This window comes from Sardina pilchardus, chromosome 1 (assembly GCF_963854185.1).
Source record: "Sardina pilchardus chromosome 1, fSarPil1.1, whole genome shotgun sequence".
Classification (NCBI taxonomy): domain Eukaryota; kingdom Metazoa; phylum Chordata; class Actinopteri; order Clupeiformes; family Clupeidae; genus Sardina; species Sardina pilchardus.
Window position 1 is genome coordinate 25,473,380 of NC_084994.1, and position 27,500 is coordinate 25,500,879.

At 47.1% G+C, this 27,500-nt stretch overlaps 2 protein-coding genes across 2 annotated transcripts in view; both read right to left on the minus strand.

Moving 5' to 3' along the window:
- LOC134077490 (general transcription factor 3C polypeptide 1) overlaps positions 1-14,031 on the minus strand; it is a 33,995-nt gene extending 19,964 nt beyond the window's left edge. The window contains exons 1-16 of the mRNA XM_062533137.1: positions 13,658-14,031; positions 13,263-13,475; positions 12,776-12,952; positions 11,939-12,082; positions 11,354-11,450; positions 10,889-11,012; positions 7,954-8,118; positions 6,868-6,983; positions 5,773-6,418; positions 4,862-5,070; positions 3,921-4,042; positions 3,281-3,434; positions 2,659-2,762; positions 2,229-2,353; positions 1,213-1,518; positions 46-191 (exon numbers count right to left, since the gene is read on the minus strand). Of these exons, the coding sequence (XP_062389121.1) occupies positions 46-191; positions 1,213-1,518; positions 2,229-2,353; positions 2,659-2,762; positions 3,281-3,434; positions 3,921-4,042; positions 4,862-5,070; positions 5,773-6,418; positions 6,868-6,983; positions 7,954-8,118; positions 10,889-11,012; positions 11,354-11,450; positions 11,939-12,082; positions 12,776-12,952; positions 13,263-13,475; positions 13,658-13,878 (3,069 nt within the window). The 5' untranslated portion in view covers positions 13,879-14,031. The remainder of the gene's footprint in view (positions 1-45; positions 192-1,212; positions 1,519-2,228; positions 2,354-2,658; positions 2,763-3,280; positions 3,435-3,920; positions 4,043-4,861; positions 5,071-5,772; positions 6,419-6,867; positions 6,984-7,953; positions 8,119-10,888; positions 11,013-11,353; positions 11,451-11,938; positions 12,083-12,775; positions 12,953-13,262; positions 13,476-13,657) is intronic.
- A 2,857-nt stretch (positions 14,032-16,888) lies between these two features.
- The window catches only part of LOC134077498 (axin-1-like), a 19,106-nt gene continuing 8,494 nt past the window's right edge, over positions 16,889-27,500 (minus strand). The window contains exons 5-10 of the mRNA XM_062533150.1: positions 25,207-25,344; positions 24,316-24,677; positions 23,170-23,346; positions 21,822-22,190; positions 18,931-19,080; positions 16,889-17,558 (exon numbers count right to left, since the gene is read on the minus strand). Of these exons, the coding sequence (XP_062389134.1) occupies positions 17,432-17,558; positions 18,931-19,080; positions 21,822-22,190; positions 23,170-23,346; positions 24,316-24,677; positions 25,207-25,344 (1,323 nt within the window). The 3' untranslated portion in view covers positions 16,889-17,431. The remainder of the gene's footprint in view (positions 17,559-18,930; positions 19,081-21,821; positions 22,191-23,169; positions 23,347-24,315; positions 24,678-25,206; positions 25,345-27,500) is intronic.

The following is a 27,500-nucleotide window of genomic DNA, read 5'->3' on the forward strand; positions in this document are numbered from 1 at the left end:
TGTGTGCGCGTGCTCGTGTGTGCGTGTGTGTGTGTGTGTGTGTACCTTGAAGCTGATGTGGATGATCTGGATGAGGAGGGAGAGCGGTAGGCTGATGAGGATGTCACTGGTCAGGGCCCAGCCAGGACCAAACTCCTTATGCACCGGCAGAGGAGGGACGTAGCGCTTCCAGTTGATCTCATCCACATAGACTGGGGGGAGAGGGAGAGAGAGAGAGAGAGAGAGAGAGAGGGAGAGAGAGAGAGAGGGAGGGAGGGAAGTAGAGGAGGAGAGAGATGGAACGGGGGATTACATTTGACCCTTAAAGTAAAACAAAAGCACGAATGTAAAACGACTGTGTTGTCCCTATCTGGACACAGACATGTGTTAAAAAGCAATGCAAGACGTGTTATTTTATCGCAAGTTATTTGCAATACATAAAGTCAAAAGAAACAAGACAACGGTCCGTATGTCCCTATTGTCCCTATCTGGACACAGAGATGTGTTAACAATCCAAGCTGTGTTGTTTTCAACACATTATATTTCTCTTAAAACGAATAAAATGCTGAAGTCCGGGGGCCCAAACATTTTTGTAAGGGCTAGCTTCGGCACTTACCACCAAGGGGGCAGGAATGTTCCCGGAAGTAGAAACACGAATTGAGCTGGTGATCAACGCTCTGCTAACTCCCATGGACGGCCATAGATTGCAGATTTTTTTGCGATCCCATAACTTCATGCAACATGTGCCCTGTGTCGCCCTTATAGCTTCTGTATATTCTATATAGGGTATCGAAGGCAAAACTTATTCACGTCTTCCCCGTATACAACGTTGGTTTCCCGTAAAGAAGTATAGTTAGCATGTCGGTTGGAGGGAAGCTAACGTTCAACGTCACATTTCCCGTAATGTTTGGATAAGAAGCTCAGTGAATTGGCTGTTAGAGTTCAGTCCAGCCTGCACGAAAACCATGACGGAAAGTCATTCGCGAGATCAGTGAAAAAGCTTGTAGCCTGTGGTAGCCTACTGTATGATAGGGTAAAGCATTATCTAGAGGCAAGTAAACATAATAATAATCCCATCTATCAGCCGAGTTACAGCAATGTGCAGGATGGCTAACGTCACAAAGTGAGTGCGAGTCTGCGCAGTACGATGGAAAGTAAACGGAATTTTGTTTCAGCCCCCTTCCATTGAGAACAACAAGTCTGTTTGTCCATTTCTTTTAGGTCTATGCTTACCACGCATGTCCTCACTTGCTGCTTCCTGTTCGTTTGATGTCACATCCTGTGCCGTGCTCGACGGCGCAGCTTCTTGAGCGCCCGTAACCGGCTCCTGCGCGTCTGCCTCCACTCCCTGTCCCAGCCCTGACGGCCCAGCCATCGCTTCCTGTACGCTTTTGTTCACTTCCGGGTCGGGCTCGCAGGCCTCGGCACTGCGGAGCGGGCTGAGCGGGTGTCCGTACACCACGTACCAGATGAAGGTGTGCACCATCCTCAAGCGCGGCATCTTGGGCTGGAACCCGAGAGCTCGGCCGTAGCCGGGGACTAGGATAGAAACAAACACGCGAGGAGTCAAGGAGTATGTCGTTATACGCTTGTAAAAGGCCTGATCGTTGTGTCCTTAAATATTTAGTTACAGGAACAATACATGGAGTCTAGAGGCACAGATAACATTTTGGCTGGAGAAAACCTGCGAATATACCGCAGCGCAGACAATCGCACGACAAGCGACTGATTTTGCTGTGCAGGGTCACATTTAGTCTGCTTTCAATGGAGAACAGAGGTCTTCAGTCAAGTTAAAATTGTTGCTAAAGAGAGAAAAAAAGGCAGAAGGCAGACTAACTGTGCGCTCAGACCAAGAGCGACTTGAGCTTCCAAAATCGCTCTGGACGCCCTGTCAAGGACGCCGTGGGACGCCGTGGGAAGCTTGGATGCTTTGGCCGCTCTGACATAGTAGCATTCTATGTTCGTTGCTGGTCGTTTGGTCGCTGAACCGCGTCATAGCTCATTACCATAAAGCTAAACCACTTTCAACTTTCTCTAGTCGCTCAAGACGCCCAAAACGCGACGCTGACGGATTGGTCGCTGCTGGCAGCTGAGAGAAGCCGGCTTCCATTGAAAATGAATGACTTCCGGAATCTTTGGAAGCTCAAGTCGCCCGCGGTGTGAACACACAGTAAGAGAAAGAAAGGAAGAGAAAGGGAAAAAAAGAAAAAAGAGAGAGGAGTATAGACCCAGTGGTCCAGCTGCCTGACCTACGGCGGGCCGGAAGTCCTTGAGCGGCATGATGCCCATCTTCTGGTCCAGCTTGTGGGGCGGCTTGGACGGCGGCTTGGGCTTCTCCTCCTTCTTCTCCTGCTTCTCGTCGAGGGCACGCAGCCTGGAACACAGCAGGAGGAGGAAGAGGAGGAAGAGGAGGAGGAGGAGGAGGAGGAGGAGGAGGAGGGGGAGGAGGAGGAAGGGGAGTGAACGTTCAGGCAACACTGTGCACAGGAGCTCTGTGATACCTTTTTCTGCCATTGGTGGGAATCTAGTTATGGTGTCATCTTCATGAGTGTGAGACTATATACTGTGTGTGTGTGTGTGTGTGTGTGTGTGTGTGTGTGACCTGAGGACAGAGTAGGACCCAGAGATGTGAGACCAGACCTTTGTGTGTGTGTGTGTGTGTGTGTGTGTGTGTCTCACCTGAGGGCAGAGTAGGACCCAGAGATGCGGAAGCGGACCTGTTCTATGGCACTCTTGATCAGTGGGTCATCTGGGGTAATGGAGGGATGGACCACAAACTCCACCTGAGACAGAGAGATAGAGAGAGATAGAGAGAGGGAGAGAGAGGGAGAGAAAGGGGAGAGGGAGAGGGAGAGAGAGAGAGGGAGAGGAGGGGGAGACAGAGAGAGAGGGAGAGAGGAGACAAAGAGAGAGAGGGAGAGGAGGCAAAAAGTAGAAAGAGAAAAAAATGAAATGAAAGGAGCAGTGTGTATAGTGTGTGTGTATGTGTATGTGTGTGTGCGTATGTGCGTGCGTGCGTGCGTGCGTGCGTGCGTGCGTGCGTGCGTGCGTGCGTGCGTGCGTGCGTGCGTGCGTGCGTGCGTGCGTGCGTGCGTGCGTGCGTGCGTGCGTGCGTGCGTGCGTGCGTGTGTGTGTGTGTACCCGTTTGCTGATGCCGTCCTGTATAACGGTGGTCCTGTAGAGGTGTGTGTGTGTGCGTGTGTGTGTGTGTGTGTGTACCCGTTTGCTGATGCCGTCCTGTATAACGGTGGTCCTGTAGAGGTGTGTGTGTGTGTGTGTGTGTGTGTGCGTGTGTGTGTACCCGTTTGCTGATGCCGTCCTGTATAACGGTGGTCCTGTAGAGGCGGAGTTGCCCCTCTCGGGACAGACTCCTGACGAGCCTCACGATGCTCTTCTTGCACACCTTGGTGCTCACGCCGTCCGCCCTCTCCGACTCAATCAGCATCTTCTGCAGCCTAACACACACACACACACACACACACACACACACACACACACACACACAAATACACACAAATACACCAACACGATACAAACAAGTAAGCAAACACAAATAAACAAACAAACAAAATATAAACAACTCACAGTTAAGAATGTAAAGCGTTAAACTGGTGCTTTCAGAGAGATATTTGTATTTGTGTGTGTGTGTGTGTGTGTGTGTGTGTGTGAGAGAGTGTGTATATGTCTGTGTGTGTGTGTGTGTGTGTGTGTGTGTGTGTGAGAGAGAGTGTGTATGTGTCTGTGTGTGTGTGTGTGTGTGTGTGTGTGTGTGAGAGAGTGTGTATATGTCTGTGTGTGTGTGTGTGTGTGTGTGTGAGAGAGAGTGTGTATATGTCTGTGTGTGTGTGTGTGTGTGTGTGTGTTGAGAGAGAGTGTGTATGTGTCTGTGTGTGTGTGTGTGTGTGTGTGTGTGCGTGTGTGCGCGCGCGCGTGTGGCTCACGTGAAGATATTCTCGATGATCTTGAGGCTGCGGACAGTCTCGATGATGATGTTCTTGCGTTTGAGGAGTCGGTACGTCACATTCTTTTTCTCTTTCGCACGACTGCCCTTGTCTGGCAGTTTCTGTTCCCAACACAATACACGACATACGATATTAAATAGTGATATATTACCATGTAGGAATATTAAATGGTGTTTATGTTCTCAACACAATACACAACATACAATATCAAATAGCGATAGCGATATATTACCATATAAGATTATTAAATGGTGTTTATGTCCCCAACACAATACACGACATACGATATTAAATAGCAATATATTACCATGTATGAATATTAAATGGTGTTTCTCTTCCCAACACAATACACGACATACGATATTAAATAGTAATAGCTTACCATGTAGGAATATTAAATGTTTCTGTTCCCAACACAATACACGACATATTATATTAAATAGTAATATATTACCATGTAGGAATATTAAATGGTGCTTATGTTTAAAACGTACGATAATGTGTATTGCATATCGCTATATTGTGTTTTACAACGCTACAGCGCTTTAACGCTTTGTATACAAAGTGTGTGCCAAGCAAGTATAACCATAACCATAAATAGTATGCTTGAATAATAAAGCATTTTATATTCTGCACATAGACTGTGCAGAATATAAAATCATGTTTCATGGTCACTGCATTTTCCAGTGTGAACTGTAATTTCCCAATTATTAGCAGCGGCTTATCCACTGATTTTGACAGTGATTTTTTCAACTATGAGGTGAATACGCGTGGGCAGTAAGTATATGGTATTAATATGGTTTTGTTTCTTTTAATTTGCATAACTGTCCAGCAGCTTATACACAATGCATCTAATAAACAGGAAATGACTGTACTTTGACAATGCGACCAACAAAGAGGTTCCTCAATCTGACACCAACCAGTTTAGGCTCAAGCACCTCCTCCACAAGTGTGACGCTCTCGCCCGGAGATGGTGATTGGCTGAAGCTATGGCCGGGGGTGGGAACAGGGGCAGCAGAGGTGTCCATAGTGAGGTCTGATTGGTCAAGCTCCTCGGCCCCTACTTCTTGCTCCAAGTACGCCAGGGTTTCGTCACCAACCAGATTGATAGAGGGGGACAGAGTCTTATCTGGAAGATAACAGACGTGGATGAGTAAACATTATATTTGTGCTTATGTTTGAGTGTGTGTGTGTGTATGTGTGTGTGTGTGTGTGTGTGTGTGTGTGTGTGTGTGTGTGTGTGTGCGAGTGAGAGAAAGAGAGAGCGAAAGGTATTATTTGCTGACATGAAACCTGAAGAGAAACAAACAGCGGCTATTCCCGCAGTTCACTTGCATTGTTTTTTTTTTTTAAAAGATTATTATTAATATTACGATTATTAGGCTACTGATCACATGAATTTTTGGAGTGACGCTCAAATTCTAGCAGCGGGGAAACACTAGAGTGAGAGCAAGACAGAGTGATAGTGATAGTGAGAGTGAGAGTGAGTGAAAGAGAGTGAGAGAGTGAAAGAGTGTGAGAGTGTGAGAGTGTGAGAGTGTGTGAGAGAGAGAGATAGAGTGAGTGAGAGTGAGAGAGAGTGAGAGAGAGAGAGAGAGAGAGAGAGTGTGATGTCGTCTACTCACCCCTCTGTGTGGTAGAGTGTGAGAGAGTGAGAGAGAGTGAAAGTGAGAGAGTGAGAGAGAGAGAGTGCGATGTCGTCTACTCACCCCTCTGTGGGGTAGAGTGTGAGAGAGTGAGAGAGAGTGAAAGTGAGAGAGTGAGAGAGAGAGAGAGAGAGAGAGAGAGAGAGAGAGAGAGTGAGAGAGAGAGTGCGATGTAGTCTACTCACCGCTCTGTGGGGTAGAGCAGCTGGCGCGAGCGAAGCTGAGTTTGGTCTGGCGGCATGGCGTCCCCTCTGTGCCCCCCACAGCCTGGTCCTCCTGCCGCGCCTTTTTCCCTTTCCCTTGGCCCTTGCCCTTGGCCTTCGCCGGCCCCTTGCCCTTCGCCTTCTTCCGTCCCTTCTTCCCGCCCGCCGGCTCATCCTCCTCCTCCTCCACCGCCCCCGCCCCTGTCCCCGTCTCCTCCTCTTGGCTCTCACGAGACTCCGGTTCTGGTTCCGGAACCTTGCGCGGTTCTTCTCGTTCCCGCTCTGCGTCTAGCGCGTCGAGCTCCTCCTCCTCCTCCTCCTCCTCATCCTCCTTCTCCTCCTGCGTCGCCACCTCCTTCTCTGCTGCCACCTTCTTGCGTTTGGCCGCGGCGGCTTTGGGAGCGGCGGATTTGGGCGTGGCCTGTCTGGCCGCGGCGGCGGCGGGCCTGGGAGCGGCGGATTTGGCCGCGGCGGGCGCGTGGGCGTGGGCGTGTCCTGCGGTGCCGCCGTAGAGCTGCTCGCTGCGCTCCTTCTCCTTGGTGTACTGCTTCTTCAGCTCGCTCTGCTCCACAAACTGCTTGCTGATGTACTTGGTGGTGCGCTGGCGGCCCTCGTCCTCCATGAAGCCCTGCGAGGAAGAGGAAGAGGAGGAGGAGGAAGAGGAGGAGGAGGAGGAAGAGGAGGAAGGGGAGGAGGAGGAGGAGGAGGAAGAGGAGGAGGAGGAAGAGGAGGAAGAGGGGGAGGAGGAGGAAGAGGATGAGGAGGAGGAGGAGGAAGAGGAGGAGGAGGAAGAGGAGGAAGAGGGGGAGGAGGAGGGGGAGGTGGAGGAAGAGGAGAAGGAAGAGGAGGAGGAGGAGGAAGCAGAGGAGGAGGAAGAAGCAGAGGAGGAGGAGGAGGAAGAGGTGGGGGAGGAAGTGGGGGAAGAGGAGGGGATTCATTTTGGGGATAAAGGCTTTATTGTGCCTGTGTGTGTGTGCGTGTGTATGCATTTCCTTCATATCATTTTCATGTCTGGATGTGTTCTCTTGGTCCCCTCATTCCCAGACCCTCTAGACCGCCGGCCCCTACAGCACCTACTTTGATCATGTCGTTCCTGTCCAGCAGTCTGCAGATCATGCGAGCCTCCAGCTTGCCGATGTTCAGACGCTTCCGGAGCTCACTCTGAGAGATGCCTTTGGTACCGGCATTCACCACTGTATCGGCCAATCACAGCACAGGAGACAGCGACATCAGAACACCATCCACAGAATATGATTGGTCAAGAACTTGTCAGTCACAGAAATATCTAGCACTTGAGGACCATAGCTAAAAAACGGATCAAACCAAACCAATTGTAACTAGCATAATGTTGACTAATGAAAACAAGGAGTGTTGCCTCAGATCCAAGTTGCCAGAATTCTGCTCTGAAGACATGAGGCCAAGTCACCTGCAAATGTCTATAACCAGAGGTGGAAAAGTCCAGCTTCAGAAAGTAAAAGTCCTACCATACATATCTGTGCCAACCATTCACTTAAAATAGCTGAATCTAATTAGCAAAACTCTTCAGCCAGGTAGAGCAGCTCATTGGTGAGATCACCTGTGTAGATCCAATGCATGGTTGAACTTTTACTTTCTGAATCTGGAATTTTACACCTCGGTCCACAGCCTGTACATGATCTCAAACATACACTTTTTCTGTGGCACCTTCAAAACCCCTGTTCACCATAAATGTCTCTCTCTGTTTTGTTGGCCTTGAGTCTAGCATACATGTAACCAGATGAGAGCAGATAATGTAACAAAACTGAACAATATAATATACAACATTAGATACTAGGGACCCGTAGACCTGGCTGAAAAAGACAATGGGTGCCTCTCATTTGGTCTTTAATCTATCCTCCCTTCCTTCCTCGATCCTCGTCCTCACTGATCTAGATATAGAATGATTGGGCGGCAACAATGGGATAGTCTATCCAGTGTTAGTTATAGATCAGTGGGAACGCCCCTCAAGGATCGAGCATCGAGGATCGAGGAGAGATGTTGAGAGGCACCCATAGTGTGCAGACTGACCAATTGGGATAGTCTATCCAGTGGGATAGTCTATCCAGTGTTAGTTATAGATCAGTGCGAACGCCCCTCGAGGATCGAGGAGAGATGTTGAGAGGCACCCATAGTGTGCAGACTGACCAATCTCGTAAGCATGAGACGCCACGTCCCTCTCCACATCCCGCCCCTCAGCTAGAAAGTTCCGTCCGTCGTTATCGTCATCGTCGTTGTCTTCATCATCGTCGTCCTCCTTCTTCTTCCCATAAGCCTTGAGGAGCTTGAGGCAACGCACCATTATGTCATTTCCTGTCAAACCCACCAATCAGATGTTATGCGTTCAGCAGGAAATGAGGGAAAAAAAAACTACTTAATGAGAATACAGGTCAACAGCAAAATGACCCACAAGAAAGGAATGTCAATGAGACTGGCCAACACAGAAATGCAACTGTTACTCTCACAGATGTGATTAACCAATGCACATGGTTAATGTGCACCACAATAAAATAAGTTCTTGAGTAATCTGAGTGCCCCAGTCATCTCTGGGTTTAGTCTCTTTGAAGTAACCCAGCCAGCTTCTCTGATCCTGTGACACCCTTCTTACAGAAATGCAAATGTTACTCTCACAGATGTGATTATTAACCACAAACATAACACAACATCATGCACTTATAAATCTAGTAATTATACAAACATAAGAATTTCTCACAAACATAATCACTGTTGCCTACCACAGACACAATAACACCGTGTCCTAATTGTAAGCGACTGCGCGACTGTCGTGTTGCGCCGGATAGTTTGTGTCCACATTGCATCCGTTAACATTCTTTAATGAACCTTTGTTACGTCGTGAAGAAGTTAATGTCAAGGCGGCGCGACACGACTAAAATAGAAACAGACAGCGCGACAAAACAGAGTTGAAGAAGTCGCGTAGCAAAGCAACTTGCATTCAGTCAGGACATTCCAATTGATGAAAATACAGCGATGGAACTGAATTTGTTGCACGCATTCGGTCGCGTCGCTTGCAGTTAGGACACAATGTAACTTATTTACAGCAGGATATTAAAGGAAGCTATGATGCTTGTGGGAACATACACCCTCTTAATTTCATCAAATGGGCTATATAAAATTAGAATCATGAAGCAAATCACTTTACATAGTGCTTGCATTATGTCACATCAGATAAGTAGCAGAGGGAACTTGGTGAACGTTGCCGTCTTCGGTCAGAGTAAACGTGTTGCTATGTCAGTGGTCAGAATAAACATGCTGTAATATGTCAGTGGTCAGTTCCACGTGCTGTATTATGTCAGTAGTCAGAGTAAACGTGTTGTAATATGTCAGTAGTCAGAGTAGACGTGTTGTAGTATGTCAGTAGTCAGAGTAAACGTGTTGCTATGTCAGTAGTCAGAGTAAACGTGTTGTAGTATGTCAGTAGTCAGAGTAAACGTGCTGTAGTATGTCAGTAGTCAGAGTAAACGTGTTGTAGTATGTCAGTAGTCAGAGTAAACGTGCTGTAGTATGTCAGTGGTCAGAGTAAACGTGCTGTAGTATGTCAGTGGTCAGAGTAAACGTGCTGTAGTATGTCAGTAGTCAGAGTAGACGTGCTGTAGTATGTCAGTAGTCAGCGTAAACGTGCTGTAGTATGTCAGTAGTCAGAGTAAACATGCTGTAATGTCAGTAGTCAGAGTAAACGTGCTGTAGTATGTCAGAAGTCAGAGTAAACGTGCTGTAATATGTCAGTAGTCAGAGTAAACATGCTGTAGTATGTCAGTAGTCAGAGTAAACGTGTTGTAGTATGTCAGTAGTGTAAACGTCAGTGATGCGCGGGTACGTGTCTGAACGCCCCGCCCCGCCCCGCCGTTTACAACTAACCCGACCGCAACTCGGACCGCAAAAAAAAAATATTGAAATACAGGACCCGACCCGCTTCCCGACCCGCTTATTGTAAAAAGTAGCCTAGTCTAACTTAGTCGTAGCGTCATTGAGCTATGCAAAATTGGTATCTCATATGCATGTAAAACAATAATATAGCCTATATTGCCTAATTATATATAGCCTATAATTGCTCAGAATTTGGGAAACATGCATTTAGTCTACCTTTTTTTTGTTCCGTGTCAGCATTCATCCAAAAATGTGGCTGTTTGACTCAACATTGAACATAATTAGCCTAGGATTTTCCTATACAAATTCTGTTTCAGCCGTTCCTCACATGAATGCCTTGAAGCTCTCCCAAGCATGAAATGCAGGCATAGAATATTATTAAGAAACTCTTTATTAACGTCTTCATCAATGGACCAAAAGTCCATTGCTCCGCGATTATAAATTACAGCGAGATGAAACCTTTATTGCACGACGTGGGGAAGAGCAAACGTGGGGCTTTCCAACGAGCCACTAGGCCTATAAGTTGCGCAAGGACGCACATATTGCATGCTCATACCAATTGTAGGCTATATGCCTTGATGACATTAAATTAAGAAATATTTCCTGATTTGGGAAACTTTTAGTTTATTTTTCTTTCCATAATACCATTCGATCTTGCTGGAAATGATCAGACTTGAGAAACACGCATTGCATCGGCAACTTCGCTGCTCAGTAGACGATTCTGCCACTTTCTGTAGAGGCCAGCAGTTCGAGATAAAAGCTGCAGATCATAGACAGAGAAAGCATATGCTCTGAGAACAGAACACAACTGCATGTCAAGTGTAGCCGAGGGTCTGTCTACGCAGAAACAACAAGTGCATTTCTACATGTTCGTGACAAAATGTGGGGGATAGAATCGCGTTTCAGTGGGAATGCTGCAACTTATGTCTTTTTCTTCTAAAGACAATTATGTACGATATAAATGACAATTTATTTTTTTTACCGACCCGACCAAACATGACCCGCATATCATTAAAAATATTTTTTCTTGACCCATAACCGCGGGTGACCGCGGGTGACCGCGGTCGCCCGCTCGATTTGGATCAGCCCGCGCATCACTGGTAAACGTGCTGTAGTATGTCAGTAGTCAGAGTAAACATGCTGTAGTATGTCAGTAGTGTAAACGTGTTGTAGTATGTCAGTGGTCAGTTCCACGCACCCTTCTTGGACTTGAGTGGCCCGGCGCCGGGGGTGATCTGGTGCAGCGGCAGGCTGATGACCTCCACCAGCTTAGCCGCCACCATGTAGTGGTACACACGCTTGAAGGTGCGCTCCGACACATGCTGCCCCGCGGAGGGAGGGGTGGGGCCGGCAGGTGGAGGATGGATGGATGGATATGTGGATGGATGGATGGATGGATGGATGGGTGAAGATAAACAAAGAGTATGTTCATGAGAAAGAGACGGAATAAAGGTCAGAGAAAATAGAAACATGATGGAAGGTTTAGGGTCATATCTATTACCAATCTAACATCTTGGAATCTAACACACAGTCAGTCACTCTCTCACACACACACACACACACACACACACACACACACACACACACACACACACACACACACACACAGTCACTCAGAGAAAATGCCGGTTAAAAAAAAAGGCTGAACGTTAATGTCTCTCACCAGTTGGTGTCGGAGTTTGAGCATGATGCCAATATTGTTGGGCTGGGTGGAGAGGATGTTGGAAGTGCACTCCATGAGGATGTCGTACTTGCCCCTCCTACGGACAATGGACAACAACACACAGCACTAATCATTACGTACACTTGCCTTAGATCACCTGTCCACGTGGAACCCCCTAACCATAGATCACCTGTCCACATAGAACCCCCTACCCTTCACCTGTAAACGTGGAACCCCCCTACCCCTCTCCTGTACACATAGAACCCCCTACCCCTCACCTGTACACATGGAACCCCTCTACTCCTCATCTGTCCACGATCGTCTGTCCACATAGAACCCCCCCTACCCTTCACCTGTCCACGTAGAACCCCCCCACCTCTCACCTGTCCACGTGGAACCCCCTCCTACCCCTCTCCCGTCTCACCTGTCCACGTAGAACCCCCCTATCCCTCACCTGTCCACGTGGAACCCCCCCCCCCCACCCTACCCCTCTCCTGACTCACCTGTCCACGTGGAACCCTCTCCTACCCCTCACCTGTCCACGTGGAATCCCCTCCTACCCCTCACCTGTCCTGACTGACTCACCTGTCCACGTGGAAGCGGTTGAGCAGCAGCAGGATGGAGCACTGCTGCCCCCCGTTGGCCATGCGGATCACGTGCGTCTGCATGGTGATCATCTTGTTCCTGTCCAGCGAGCGGCGCAGGTAGTGCATCTTCCTCGCGTCCACCCTGTGGAGAGAGAGAGAGGGGGAGAGAGTGAGAGAGAGAGAGAGAGAGAGAGAGAAAAAGAGAGAGCAAGAGAGAGAAAGAGACAGAGAAAGAGTGAGAGAGCAAGAGAGCAAGAGAGAGAGAGAGAGAGAGAGAGAGAGACAAAGAGACAGAGAGAGAGACAGAGAGAAAGAGAGCAAGAGAACGAATGCAAAAGATCAGCCAGAGTGACAGACTGTAGTGCAAGCATGACTGACCTCATCATCATACACAACATTACATAGGTATTCCACATCAAGAGCTATCTCATACATATTCAACAACTACTAATGGGAATAGGACAAAAAAGTCAAACAGCTCCCTCAAACAAGTTCAAGTTTCAAGTTTCATGAAGTGGAAGAAGAAGAAGCAGAAGATGAGGAAGAAGGAGAAGACAAAGTGGAAGATGATGAAGAAGAAGAAGAACATAGAGAAGAAGAAGATGAAGAAGGAGAAAAAGAGGAAGACGAAGAAGAAGGAGAAGACAAAGTGGAAGATGCTGATGAAGAAGAAGATGAGGAAGAAGGAGAAGAAGAGGAAGATGAAGAAGAAGAAGAAGAAGAAGAAGAAGACAAAGTGGAAGATGATGAAGAAGAAAAACATACAGGAGAAGAGCATACAGATGATGAAGAAGAGGAAGAAGAAGGAGAAGAAGAGGAAGATGAAGCGACTCACTTGAACGTGTTGGAGTGCAGGTCTCTCTGCAGCTCCCCCTGCCACCGCGCTCTTCCGAGCCGCTCCAGGATGCAGTAGGACGTGTCCGTGAGCTTCAGCTCGGGGTCCCCCTCCGGACCAATCAGAGTACGGTACCGGACGGCCTGTGATGCCACGGCAACCAGCTTCTCGCCCCACCTAAAAACATGGCAGTACCAGATGCTTGCTGGAGAACCAACTAGAGAGAACACCAGAGGTTCTCGTCGAGAGACCGGTGATATGGTCAAGAAAGCATCATTTCTGGTATTAATGTAGTCTGTCTGTGGAGCCCTCTCACCTTAATTTAAAGTTAACCTTTAGAGTGCACATACAGAAAGGAAAAATATATTTCAAATAAACTGTAATTCATAAAGGTTGTCAAAGCCTAATCCTAAAGCCTGTGTCTACCTGTCCGGCTGTTCATGCTGAACAAAGTGACTGCTATAAGACTGGCAGTACTGCCTCTTACTTTGAAACCGTTTGCTCAAGCGTGAGGATGGGAGTGAAGTTGTCCTGCCGTATTTGCTTTGTGATGACCTTCCGCTCCTTGAAATACAGGCAAGAGCCCTGAATTCCATCTTTGTTGTCTTGGATGATGTGAACAGGATATACTGCGTCGTCTGCGTCTAGAGTTAGCCGCCGTATTTCTTGAATGCCAGTCTCCGGATCAATCTCTGCGAACCTACACAAAGACTGATATATTAATGTTTCAACCTACTCACAAATGTATATATATAGTTTAACTAAGACGTAGCGAAATTTGTTTTGCAATTAAGCTGTTACGTTTAATTTAACATAACAAAATAAGAGCCATAAACTTGTTCAACTCTCTTGTTAGCTACCCAACTGTCAGTGCAACCTCACCGGTCCGTCAACACGATCGGTTTCCTGGCTTGAGGAAGTTCATAGAAACTGATCTCTGGGTTGCAGACCAGGCACCTCCACAGGTATTCCTTGGTGGGTGGATCTAAGGTGAGGCTAAATTGGGGAATTCTGTTTTCCAGCCTCGTCCATAGCGCGTTTACACTGATCCCATCCAAACCCTCAAGTGCAACTTCATCAAGAACACTCTCCAAGGCGTCCATCTTTTCTAACGTATCATACCATTCGCGGGCACTGACATTAGAGTATTTTCATTGTGGTTCTGAGTTACCATAACATATACAGTTAAATTATTTACGATTAAATGACTTTACAGACACTTACAGCTGGGTAACTAATCTAGGCATGCAGCTTCAACTTTGACCCTTGCAGCTCAGAAACCACCGAAGTTTTACAATTTAAAGCGCGAGACTGCCGCCTACACTTTAGGAGTGGTACTACTGTTGATCAACCTGAATTTCTGTCCACACTTGCCCCACAGGCAGGCCCCACAATTTGCTGGGGTAGGACGTAGTTTTTCTGTACTTGTGAGATAAAATAACGGGAAGCTTCATTTACTCCCACACACTCACTATTAACAACTGCATGTAGGCCTAGAATGTATTCTACTCTCTACCCCCCACCTCAAAGTGAATCAGTCTAGTTTGACCACTATCAAACTCTACCCTCTAGGCTACTTCCAAAAAGGTTTGACACATTTTTATTCAGGATTCAATTATGTTAAGATGGCGATATTTACGAATCATCAGTGTGATAGCATATTCTTTTTGCATGCAAGTGATAATCACATTGCACAACCAACTGATAATGTACTCTGTCAGAAACACTCCCTTCATCTACAGAGGTACGCATTGCTTTTGCGGGTCAATGTTTAAAATTACTGCCACCACCATTATACATTTAACTAAACTTGTAATATAATGGCCCTGAGTAAAAATGTCCCATGCCCAAACATCCAAACCGTGATGTTCCTGCCCTGCCTTTACTTTACCAGTAGGGGGTGGACGTCTCACACGGGACTGCAGAAATCCAGCGTCCGGATTGCCAACAGATTTTAAAGGCGCAATATGCAGGGTTGGGTTTCTAGTCCAAACAAATTAATGTCAGAGAATGTTTTTTACAAATTATTTTTTGTATTAGTATGGAATATTTTTTTTCTATTACAGGCAATTTCCATATTGAAAACATTAAGAGGGAAAAAAGATTTGCATTGTTATCAAAAATCTACCAGTACTGACAGCACTGCTGCCTTAGAAGAACATTCATAAGGGTAAGCTGCAATACCTCACTACAATAACTTGGACGTACACCTCAATAATCACAGAAAACATGATTTAGTTTTATTTCTTTATTGACCAAAGTACCTTTTTATTAAAAAAAAAAAAAAAAAAAGCCCTGTACAACAGACAGCACCTCATGGTGAGATTCTGACTGAAATGTATGAAAAAAAAAAAAAAAAAAACTTACACAGGTCACGGGAATACAGGAGTAAGATTAAGTTTGTACATATTTACAGTCTGATGCATATACATTTGAGATTACACACATAACATTATCGAGAAAAAAAATGGATACACTGAATTACATAAAACAACCTCAGTGGGATGCAGAACTGCTGCATTTGCCAAACGTAGCCTAGTCTACCAGTTGATGTTTGACACGTTTCTCTTTATTTAGGTCAAGGCACTCTTTACCGAGCTATCTGATAAGATCTCTTTAAAAAAAAAAAAATCAATTTATGTTAAAATGAACTTATAAGAACTTATATTAAAAAAAACACTGCTGTGTGGCTCCACATTTTTGGGGGCTATACACAACATCAAATTGATTAGATAGGGATGGTACATCTGAAGTTTATTCCAGAAATGCAATCGCAATTATGATATTTATAATCATAATTCAATCGCGGTCACGTTGATAATTATAATGATGATTACGTCATAATGCAATCGCGTTCAAAATGATAATTACATCATAATGCAATTGCGGTCACAATGATAATTATGTCATAATGCAATCGCGGTAATCATCCTAGCTCCTCTGTCCGAGTGGTTTTAAAGTAGGGCTTCTGAAATAGGTCTTGGGCATGTTGTAAAATAAATTATTCGCACCACCACGACCCGAGTGACAAATTGAAACGCCGCTTCCATACAATCCACAGTGTGTTGGCTTTTCTCGTCCGCTTGTCGAGAAACCTATTCTGAGCTCACCTCCAGGCAAATTGAAACATCGTTCATTCAGATGTCCGTGCAGTAATGTGCTGAACAAAACACAAGACTGTGAAAAACAAAACAAACACAAAACAGCAATGACAACAGGTACATTCTGTAACATCTGGTGATCTTTGGTTATGAGAAAGAGAGAGAGAGAGAGAGAGAAAAAAAAAAAAAAAAACGGTGGTTAAGTCAAATGCAAACTTTCTCGACCGGACTTGCACTGGACAGGTAGATGCAGCAAACACAGTCTGGTGAATCCTATCTATCTGTCCGTCCTCGTTCATCTTCACTCCTTATGGACCCAGAGTTGTTCAATCATTTCCCTTTTGCCGAATACACTTCAATATAAAAGTCCTCATATCGTTAATTCCTGGAGGTGACTCGCAACAAAGACTGGGAACAAAACTGACTTGAGAACCGACTGATTTCAGTCACGGTGGCTGACGTCTTCTGGGAAATGGAAGACATACCCCCCACCCCTTAGAACCTCGGGAAAGAAATGTCCAGAAAGTTTGGCTATCTGTTGTCAGTGACACTGTTCTTATCATGTTTAACTTAATTGAGTTGGAAGTAGACAATTTGGCCAAAACAGGAAGCCAAAGATGACCAGACAAAGAGGAACACTATCAGACACACACTCTCACCATCAATCACGCGCTCATACACATATACACACATAGCGATTGGTACACTGTTCTGGCCAAGTACTTTCAGCCTTGAAGCATTTGATATAAAAACAGAGCCTATTCACTGGTACCTGTACAAGGCATCTTCACCCCTTTCAACAAGAAAAGGGAAAACAAAAGTTTCAAATATTACCGGTCATGGGGATTTTTCTATATGTCTCTATGGAACTGTATCAAAAATACCAGCTTAGGTAAACATAGGTTTAAGAGCAGTCCTTTGTTGTGAGTGTGTGTGCGTGTGGGTGTGTGTTTTTAATTCACTTTGAATAACCCCCCCCCCCCCCCCCCCCCCCCCCCCAACTGAGGTTACAGTAAAAAAAAAAAAAACAGAGAAGAGTTCAGAGAAGCGGAACTTCTCTCTTTCCACCATATTCCGTGTTTCCAGGGGGAACACGAGGGAAGGAGCACCACGGGATACAGTGAGGTGTACCAGCCGCACACACACCACTGGAGTGAGGGACACTGCAGAAGGGGAGGGTGGGGGCGGAGGGTGGGGGCGGAGGGTGAGGGTGGGGGTGGGGTACGCGGTGGAAGACGGCTGGATGAAGTGATCGAAGTCTCTGGTTTGGGGCGACACGAGTGCCTCTGCAGTCGTGTGTCTTAAAACTGGTGGCTGTGTTGTCAGATCCCGCCCCCGACATTCAAATGAATTATCCGTCTGTCTCTCCGGGGTAAGGCTTGTGACGGATACATATTCACGCTCACACACACACATTCTCACACACACACTCTCTCTCCATCACACACTCACACACACTCTCTCACACCTTCTTTCCTCCCACTGGGCAGTTCAGATTCTCTCCTTTCTCTCTTTTCCTGTGTCTGTCCGTCTTCCATGCCCTCCCTCACTCCTCTCAGTCGATCTTCTCCACCTTGCCGATGATGCGCTCCTCGAAGATGGGCAAGATGGCGTCGTCCTCCCGCACCTCCTCGAACACCACCCCGCAGTCAAACTCGTCGCTCACCTTCTTGAAGTAGAACCTGTCGCGCGCACACAAACAGGCAAAGGGTCAGGCCAAAGTGACAGATTTATTATTTATCCATTTACTAACACATTGGTCAAGAGTCATTCCACCTCAATTCAGCGGATTTTAGAGAAACTTTCTGCTTGACCATCTCAGATTTGTTGATTTGTTGAATTGAGGTGGAATGACCCTCAAGCTAAAGTGACAGATTTATTATATATCTATTTACTAACACATTAGTCAAGCTAAGGTGAGAGATTTATTATATATTTACTAAAATGATAGTCAAGGAAAGTTAAAGTGACATTAAAATGTTTCCCAGTGGAGCCACGAAATGGTGAAAGGTGAGTGAGGATCTGAATTTTGCAAATGGATCCAATCGACTCCTTTGGGAGGTGTGTATAAAGAGAGTAAACCAAAGGAGTCAACTGGATCCATTTACAAAAAATCAGATCCTATTAAGTCCACTTCTGCTCCATTTCATTCGAATTTCACCGTTTCTGTGGCTCTACTGGGAAACATAAAAAAAAAACATGCATCATAGATAAACAAAAACAAAGGTGAAAGCTGCTCGCTTCCTTCGCCTGAGAAAGACCTGATATCAGACCAGGCATAGGAAATTAAATTATATACATATAGCAATCTCAAGTAAAGCCTAGCTTACACTGACAAGATTTGGGAAAGATTGTAGTTTTTTTTTAAACTAATGCCCCTCATTCAAGCTTTACTCAAAAGACTACAATCTTTCAAGAATCTTTTAGGCTTAATAAATTAAATTGTTTATCTACAGGTCTCATCTGTAGGCCCCTTTCTTGGTCAGCAGCTCTTTAAATGAAATGATATACATATAGCAATCTCAAGTAAGAAAGTAAATTGTTTATCTCACCCCTTTCTTGGAAAGAAAGTAAATTGTATCTCTAGGTCTCACCTGTAGACCCCTTTCTTGGTAAGAAATTAAATTGTATATCTCTAGGTCTCACCTGTAGGCCCCTTTCTTGGTAAGAAATTAAATTGTATCTCTAGGTCTCACCTGTAGGCCCCTTTCTTGGTCAGATAGTACATTGTATATCTCTAGGTCTCACCTGTAGGCCCCTTTCTTGGTAAGATAGTACATTGTATATCTCTAGGTCTCACCTGTAGACCCCTTTCTTGGTAAGAAATTAAATTGTATCTCTAGGTCTCACCTGTAGGCCCCTTTCTTGGTCAGATAGTACATTGTATATCTCTAGGTCTCACCTGTAGGCCCCTTTCTTGGTAAGATAGTACATTGTATATCTCTAGGTCTCACCTGTAGACCCCTTTCTTGGTAAGAAATTAAATTGTATCTCTAGGTCTCACCTGTAGGCCCCTTTCTTGGTAAGAAATTAAATTGTATCTCTAGGTCTCACCTGTAGGCCCCTTTCTTGGTCAGCAGCTCTTTAAACTGGCCCAGAGTGACCACTCTGCCCTTGACGGACGTCCGGTACGGAATGGGCTCGCCACAGAAGTAGTACGCCACCGTCACGTTCTCACACAGGGGCCTCTTGGCGGATTTGTGCCTGGGAGGACATCAACAAACAAACAAACAAACAAACAAACAAACAATAACAGGCTAATTAGTTATGGTCATGATGTTTTATGTGATCAGGCAGAAAAGGTTTCTATGCCACAGAAACAAATCAGGTAAAATTAAAAAAAGATATATATATCTATGTTGTCCACCATTATTATGTACAAGAAAAAAAATGTGTGTCAGAGAGAAAGAAAGAGAGAGAGAAACCTGGCTACAGCAGGTCCACAACTGAAGTGCCCTGGTCGCAGAGTGTAAAAATAGCTTCAGAAGACTGGTCAATTTATTTTAATTGTTTTTTTTTTCTTTTTTAACGCATGCTCCACTATCATGTGTAGTGTAGCCAGTTGCATCGATTACAATGGAAGCAGATTGTTGCCGCAGGAACGGAACGCTTCAGTTACATTCGATTAGATTAATTTATATCGTCATTGTGCAGAATACAAAGTACAAAGACAACGAAACGCAGTTACATATCCCGTGTAGCCTCCCTACGCAAACTATTCAAGGTCATCAAGACTTATGCCTGCGACACTAGTCATCACAAACTGTATAAAAATGAAATAAATAAAACTCTAAGGCAAGAGTTCTTCAGGGTGAATAAATCATAATATTCACAATCCGATGCAATTTTTTGACAACTTGGTTGGTGATCGCAATCTACCTTGAGACTGAGAAGAAGAAAGAAAAAAAAAATTGTGGTTTTCACACAATTTCAGTTCAATTCAGTTCAAGTTTTTTAAAACGGTTTTCTAAAAAGAGAGTTGGTGAGTGAGCCCTCGTGCAAGGCGCATCCCTGAGAGCTTCACAGCACTGCCCTGCTGCAGCACACTCATTTGGAGAAGGCCCGCGCAACCGCAGGCACTCTTTTGAACAGCGCACATGCACACCCACACAGACCGTTCAAAGCAAAGACAGATGCAGACTCAGAGAGACACGCAGCAGCAGAGCGAGAGTGTGTCCTCAATCACAGGTGCAGACTCAGACAGCAGAGTGTGTGTGTGTCCTCAATCACAGGTGCAGACTCAGACAGACGCGCAGGAGAGTGAGTGTGTGTCCTCATCTCCTCAATCACAGATGCAGACTCAGACAGCAGAGTGAGTGTCTGTCCTCAATCACAGATGCAGACTCAAGACAGACGCGCAGGAGAGTGAGTGTGTGTCCTCGATCACAGACGCAGACTCAGACAGACGCGCAGCAGAGTGAGTGTGTGTCCTCAATCACAGATGCAGACTCAGACAGACGCGCAGCAGAGTGAGTGTGTGTCCTCAATCACAGATGCAGACTCAGACAGCAGAGTGAGTGTGTGTCCTCAATCACAGATGCAGACTCAGACAGACGCGCAGCAGAGCGAGTGTGTGTCCTCAATCACAGATGCAGACTCAGACAGACGCGCAGGAGAGCGAGTGTGTGTCCTCAATCACAGGTGCAGACTCAGAGACGCGCAGCAGAGTGAGTGTGTGTCCTCAATCACAGCCGCTCGTCGTGTCCATACCGTACACCCAGAAACATGACGCCCAATCACTGACACACACTCATACAGGATTTTAACATATGGAACTTTTCACACATATGGTTTCTATTCAAAACTAAGACACACACACACACACACACACATCCACCCACCCACCCACCCCAGTGCTGTAACACATACCAGGGGCAGAGTGGGACACTACATACTAGACATTTTAAGCTTCATCAGCTCCTACTCTCTCGTCACGCCCTGAAGGATCCGATTCTTCTCCTCATCAACAACTCTCTATTCTTAATTCATTTGTCCCTATGCAATGTTGCGTGCGCTTTTGGACACACACACACACACACACTCCTCTGCTTAATAACTCACTCAAACAAGCACACACACTTAAGCAATAAGCCCCGAGAGGCCGTGCGTTATACTGTATAATCGAACAGCTAAGGGGCGTTGTTATACAGTATAACGCACAGACTCGAGTGGCTTATTGCTTTTCTAAAACGGTTACCACGTCGATCTAGCAAGATTTCATGAAACAAAGGCATAGCAACGAAAAAGTAACAATGTATTCATAGATAATCATTCTTCCGCCAAGAAATATATTCCCTCCATATGAATGGTTGCCAAGCAACAACAAGACGCAGCCACGGCTAGTTTTGTGCTAGCGCATTACTATAGAACGAAATGCAGTCAAGGAGTGTGTTTATCGTGCTATATACAATGGCATCGAACGCGATTTCAGCCAATCATAATCAAGGACCGGAACTATCCGTTTTAGAAACACACACAAACCACTCTGCTTAATAGCTCACTCAAACAAGCACACAAACACACACACACACACACACCTTTGCTTAAACCACACGCACTCCTCTGCTTAAATCACACACACTCCTCTACATAAACCACACACACACACACACACCTCTACATAAACCACACACACACACACCTCTGTATAAACCACACACACACCTCTGTATAAACCACACACACACACTCCTCTGTATAAACCACACACACACACACACACACACACACACACACACACAGACACACACACACACAGACACACACACACACACACACACACCTCTGCTTAAACCACACGCACTCCTCTGCTTAAATCACACACACACACACATACTCCTCTACATAAACCGTACACACACACACCTCTGTATAAACCACACACACACACACACACACACACACTCCTCTGTATAAACCACACACACACACACACACACACCCACCTCTGCTTGGCCTGCAGGGCGGCGTTCCTCCGGCGCTCCTCCTCCAGGCGTCGGCGCGCCTCCTCCAGCTGGGTGAGGGGGTTGGGCGCCGGGTTGGGCGGCATGGTGGGGTCCTGGATGAAGGGGTGCGAGGGCTGCACCCCCCTCAGGGCTCCCGCCACGCCCACGCCCATACCCATGACCCCGCCCATGACCCCCCCGCCGCCGCCGCCGACCCCCCCGCCGCCGCCCGACCAGCCGTGAGGCACCATCGGGACTCCGCCGGCTCCGAGGCCGACGATGCCGACCACGGCGGAGCGGTCCAGAGGTGGACCGGGGCCCGGCCGGCACAAGTCCACGGCCTGGGAGCGCTTGAAGCTTCCGGAACCACTGGAGCAGGAGGGGAGGAGGAGAATGAAGCATATTTAGTCATTAGAACAATACGTCATAATATACTATATGTGTATGTGTATTGCAACATACGGCATACATACATACAATATGAAGCTATGCCGATTTAAATTTGTATACTCACAAATGTGTGTATGAGCACGTGTTTTATAGGATCATGTATGCACATGCCTGTGTGTGTGTGTGTGTGTGTGTGTGAGTGTGTGTGAAGTATGATCATATGGCGGTACCTGTAGGAGCTCTTCTGTGTGTGTGTGTGTGTGGTATGGCGGTATGAGCGCATACCTGTAGGAGCTCTCTGAGTGTGTGTGTGTGTGTGTGTGTGGCATGGCGGTATGAGCGCATACCTGTAGGAGCTCTTCTTGTGTGTGTGTGTGTTTCTGTGTGTGTGTGTGTGTGTGTTTAGTGTGAGCGCGCGTACCTGTAGGAGCTCTTCTTGTGTGTGTGTGTGTGTGTGTGTGTGTGTGTGTGTGTGTGTAGTGTGAGCGCATACCTGTAGGAGCTCTTCTTGTGTGTGTGTGTGTGTGTGTGGGGTATGGCGGTATGTATGAGCGCATACCTGTAGGAGCTCTCCTTGTGTGTGTGTGTGTGTGTGTGTGTGTGTGTGTGTGTGTGTGTGTTTAGTGTGAGCGCATACCTGTAGGAGCTCTCCTTGTGTGTGTGTGTGTGTGTGTGTGTGTGTGTGTGTGTGTGTGTGTGTGTGTGTGTGTGTGAGCGCATACCTGTAGGAGCTCTTCTTGTGTGTGTGTGTGTGTGTGTGTGTGTGTGTGTGTGTGTGTGGGGTATGGCGGTATGTATGAGCGCATACCTGTAGGAGCTCTCCTTGTGTGTGTGTGTGTGTGTGTGTGTTTAGTGTGAGCGCATACCTGTAGGAGCTCTCCTTGTGTGTGTGTGTGTGTGTGTGTGTGTGTGTGTGTGTGTGTGTGTGTGTGTGTGTGTGTGTAGTGTGAGCGTGTACCTGTAGGAGCTCTTCTTGTGGCGGCTGCTCTCCCCCTCCATCATCCACTGCATGATCTTCTCCTCCACGGGCACCGGCGGCTCCACACTGCGGCCGTCCAGCCCGCGGCCCTCCTCCCCCTTCAGCACCTCCGCCTTGGGCTTCAGCCCCCGCCGAGACAGGCTGCTGCCCTTACTCCTGCAGAGGAGAGAGAGGGGGAGAGAGGGGGGGGGGGAGAGGGGGAGGGAGGGGGGGGAGAGGGAGGGAGAGAGGGGGGGAGAGAGAGGGGGGGAGAGAGGGAGGGAGAGAGAGAGAGGGAGGGAGGGAGAGAGAGAGAGGAGAGAGGGAGGAGAGAGAGAGAGGGAGGAGAGAGAGAGAGAGAGAGGGAGAGAGAAAGAAAGACAGAGAGAGACAAAGAAAGAAATAGAGAGAGAGATACAGAGAGAGAGAGGAGAGAGGGGGGGAAGAAAGAGATAGAGAGAAAGAAAGACAGAGAGGAGGGAGGGAGGAGAGAGAGAGAAAGAGAGGGAGGGAGAAAGAAAGACAGAGGGAGACAAAGAAAGAAAGAGAGAGAGAGAGATACAGAGGGAGAGAGGAGAGAGGGGGGGAAGAAAGAGATAGAGAGAAAGAAAGACAGAGAGAGAGAAAGAGAGAGAGAGATACAGAGAGAGAAAGAAATAGAGATAAAGAGATACAGAGAGAGAGAGAGAGAGAGAGAGAGAGGAGAGAGGGGGGGAAGAAAGAGATAGATAGAAAGAAAGACAGAGAGACAAAGAAAGAAAGAGAGAGAGAGAGATACAGAGAGAGAAAGAAATAGAGATAAAGAGATACAGAGAGAGAGATATACAGAGAGAGAGAGAAAAAGAAAGAAAGAGATACAAAGAGACAGAAAAAGAAAGAAAGAGAGAAAGCGATAAAGAGAGAGAGAAAGAAAAAGATACAAAGAAAGAGAGAGAGAGAGGGAGAATTAGTCAAATGGGTGAAAAAAATGCATTCTCACACACACAGAAGTATAACAGACAGATTAAATGCAGACCTCTTAAGGAGGGAGCGCGCACACGCGCACACACACACACACACACTCAAACACACACACTCAAACACACACACTCAAACACACACACACTCAAACACACTCAAACACACACACTCAAACACATTACTCACCCATAGCCCATCAGCTCCGGTGGCCCCGCGCCGACCCCGTCGCCATAGCTGCGGCCGCGGCTGCTGCCGTAGTGGTGCGTGTCTCCGTTCCAGCCGGCCTCGTGCTCCGCCAGGTGGTACGGGTGCTTGTGCGCGTGCGTCGGGGCCGGCGGGTACACGTGCGGGTGGGCGTGGCCGTGGGCGTGGGCGTGCGGAGGGGAGCGCGGGGAGTGGCAGCCCGGCGTCTTCATGACGCGCTGCACGTGCTCGTCCAGGATGCGCTCGGCGTCGTCCTCGGCGACACCGACGCCGACTCCGACTCCGCCGCCGTACGAGGGGACGGAGGTCACCACGGAGACGTCTGCGTCGTCGCCCTCCTCCTCCTGCACATGTACACACACACTCGCGTCAGCTTGATGTCCTCCGTCAACAACGACAAACTGAACGCTAACAAAACACTGCAACTGCAATATATTGCACTTCTGTGATGAAAGTACATTCATATTAATTAATGATGGTGTGTCTCTAGGTTCCATTCCTTTTAGTTTTTGACACAAATAATAATTAAAATAATTAAAATGTCTGCAAGTGAGAACAATTCCAAATCCTTATTCAGGACTGTTTTTATAATGTTTTATAGATCATATTCTATGCTGTTAAGAGGATGAATGTTGAAACTTTTATATTAGTTTGAAGTATCTCTCACTCAGTCACACACTCACACGCACACACACACATTCTCACACACACAAAGACACTCACATTCACACACACACACTCGCTCACATAGTCACATTCACATTCACACTCTCGACTGCCTCTTTTGTGACCTTGCCCCTACACACACGAAGACACACACACTCCTCTCACACACACACACTCCTCTCACACACACACACAGCCCCTCCTCACCATGCGGACTCTGCGCAGCCGCTCCTCGAGTCGGTCCTGGGCCTCGCGCTCGCGCTGCACCGTCTCCAGCCGGCTGATGAGCTCCAGGGCGAACTTCTGCGGCTCCACGTGCACGTCTTTAGGCAGCCGGTGCGTGCGCTGCGGGCGGGGGGGAGGGGAGAGGGGGAGAGAGAAGACACGCCGCCATTGGTCACAACAGGGAGGAAAACGCATGACTGACAGGCGGACAGGCCAACTGAAACCGCTTTTGAGGACAGACTGTTTAGGCAAAGTCAAAGCATGAGAAACGGTGAAAAAGAAAGTGTGAAGACAAAGACAATAAAAATCCTACGATATCGTTTATAACAGAACAAAACACAAATGATAATAATAAACAAAAAGAGAATTATTAAAATCTCTGGCTCCATGTGCGAGTCTTTTGACAGCCAGTGTGTGCGCTGCAGGGGGAGGGGAGAGAGTAGACACGCCGCCATTGGTCACAACTGGGAGGGAACGCATGACTGACACGCGGACAGGCCAATTGAAAAGGCTTTTAGAGGACAGACTGCTCAACCTTTAGGATGTCAGAGCATGAGAAACCGTGACAAAGTGGGAAGACCAAGACAACAAAATCCTTCGATATCGTTCATCCTTAATAAGAAACAAAACAAAGTAGTAAGAAACAAAACAAAATTAAAACTGGTCTAATATTAATAATGTGTATCTACAGAGGCTGAAAATGGCGCTGGGCCAAAACCTGTCCATCTGTCTCTCTGTGGCTCTGAGGAACCGCGACGCAAGTTAACTTTAGATGTTTCGAATCAGACTGAAGCCAATTAGAAACACTATTTGGACCAGCAGATCACAACACTGCAGTCGATGTCTCTTTTTTCTTCCCTGCCGTAGTTTCTGCTCGCCGGATTCATTCTTCGCCAAATCCTGATGGGCAAAGGCAACGCCACCGAGGGCAGCAGAGCGACGGCAGTGTCCAGACGACGGACAGATGGACGTCCAGCCAGCGGTAGTGCTGTCGTGGCAGAACGGAACGGAGCGCGGCGCGGCGCGCCGGCCCTCAGCTGCTCGGGGGGAACGCGGCGGCTTAATTGGCCACCAGAGCCGTGCGTGGCGAAGGAGAACCGAGCGTTCGCTCTCACAACGAGACAGGAGGGCGGGAAGAGAAACGGAGATTCAGCAGAAAAATAAACAACAGTCCTCTCTCTCTCTATCTCTCTCTCTGCTGTTTTTCATCCCCCTCTCCTTCTCCTTCTCTTTCTCTCCTCCTCTCTCTCTCTCTCTCTTTCTCTCCCTCTTTCTCACACACACACACACTCAATACAAGCTGCCCCCAGCTGGCTAGATTGAGTCAAAAAGCTCCTGATGGACTAAGTAAGAGAGTGTGTGAATGTGTGTGTTCTCATTGCTTTCATTTGTTTGAACATCTGTATCTGTACCTGTGTGTGTGTGTGTGTGTGTGTCTGCCTGTGCATCTGTGTGTGTGTGTGTGTGTGTGTGTGTGTGTGTGTGTGTGTGTGTGTGTGCATTAACTCTGCTCGGCTGATGAAAAGGGATGTATGTGAGTAGCACTGAGCGCAGTGGATAAATGCATCCATCAAGAAAGAACACGTGTTTTAATCTAGATGTGAGAGGGGGAGTGTGTGTGTGTGTGTGTGTGTGTGTCAAGTGTAAATTCTCCCTAATCCATGATCTTAATTGGCTTGTTCTTCTCCGCCGCGTTAGCCACGAGGGGAAAAGACTCGCTGTCGCTCACCCAGTCAATGAGCAGCGTGTGCGTGTGTGTGTGTGTGTGTGTGTGTGTGTGTGTGTGTGTGTGTGTGTGTGTGCGCTTCTCACCCAGTCAATGAGCAGTGTGTGTGTGTGTGTGTGTGTGTGTGTGTGTGTGTGTGCGTGTGCGTGTGTGTGCGCTTCTCACCCAGTCAATGAGAAACGTGTGTATGTGTGTGTGTCTGTGTGTTTGGGGCATCTCTACAGACCCGGCAAGAAGTTTGGACTGATGCTTAATTAACAGGAATAGATCGGACTTGGACCACTCCGACACACACACACAGACACACACACACACACACACAGACCTTTGAGTAAAACGATTCCAGCCGCACATAATGACAGGTGCAGGCTAATTAGGATGTCTGGAAACACCAAGAGGGTGAGAAACACAGACGTACACACACAGATGAGGGTGTACACAAACCAGTGGACAGGTAACAAAGACAGGTACATATCTAGACACACACACACACACACACAGTCCACATGCACATGACACCGACAAATACGGACACACACACACAAACACA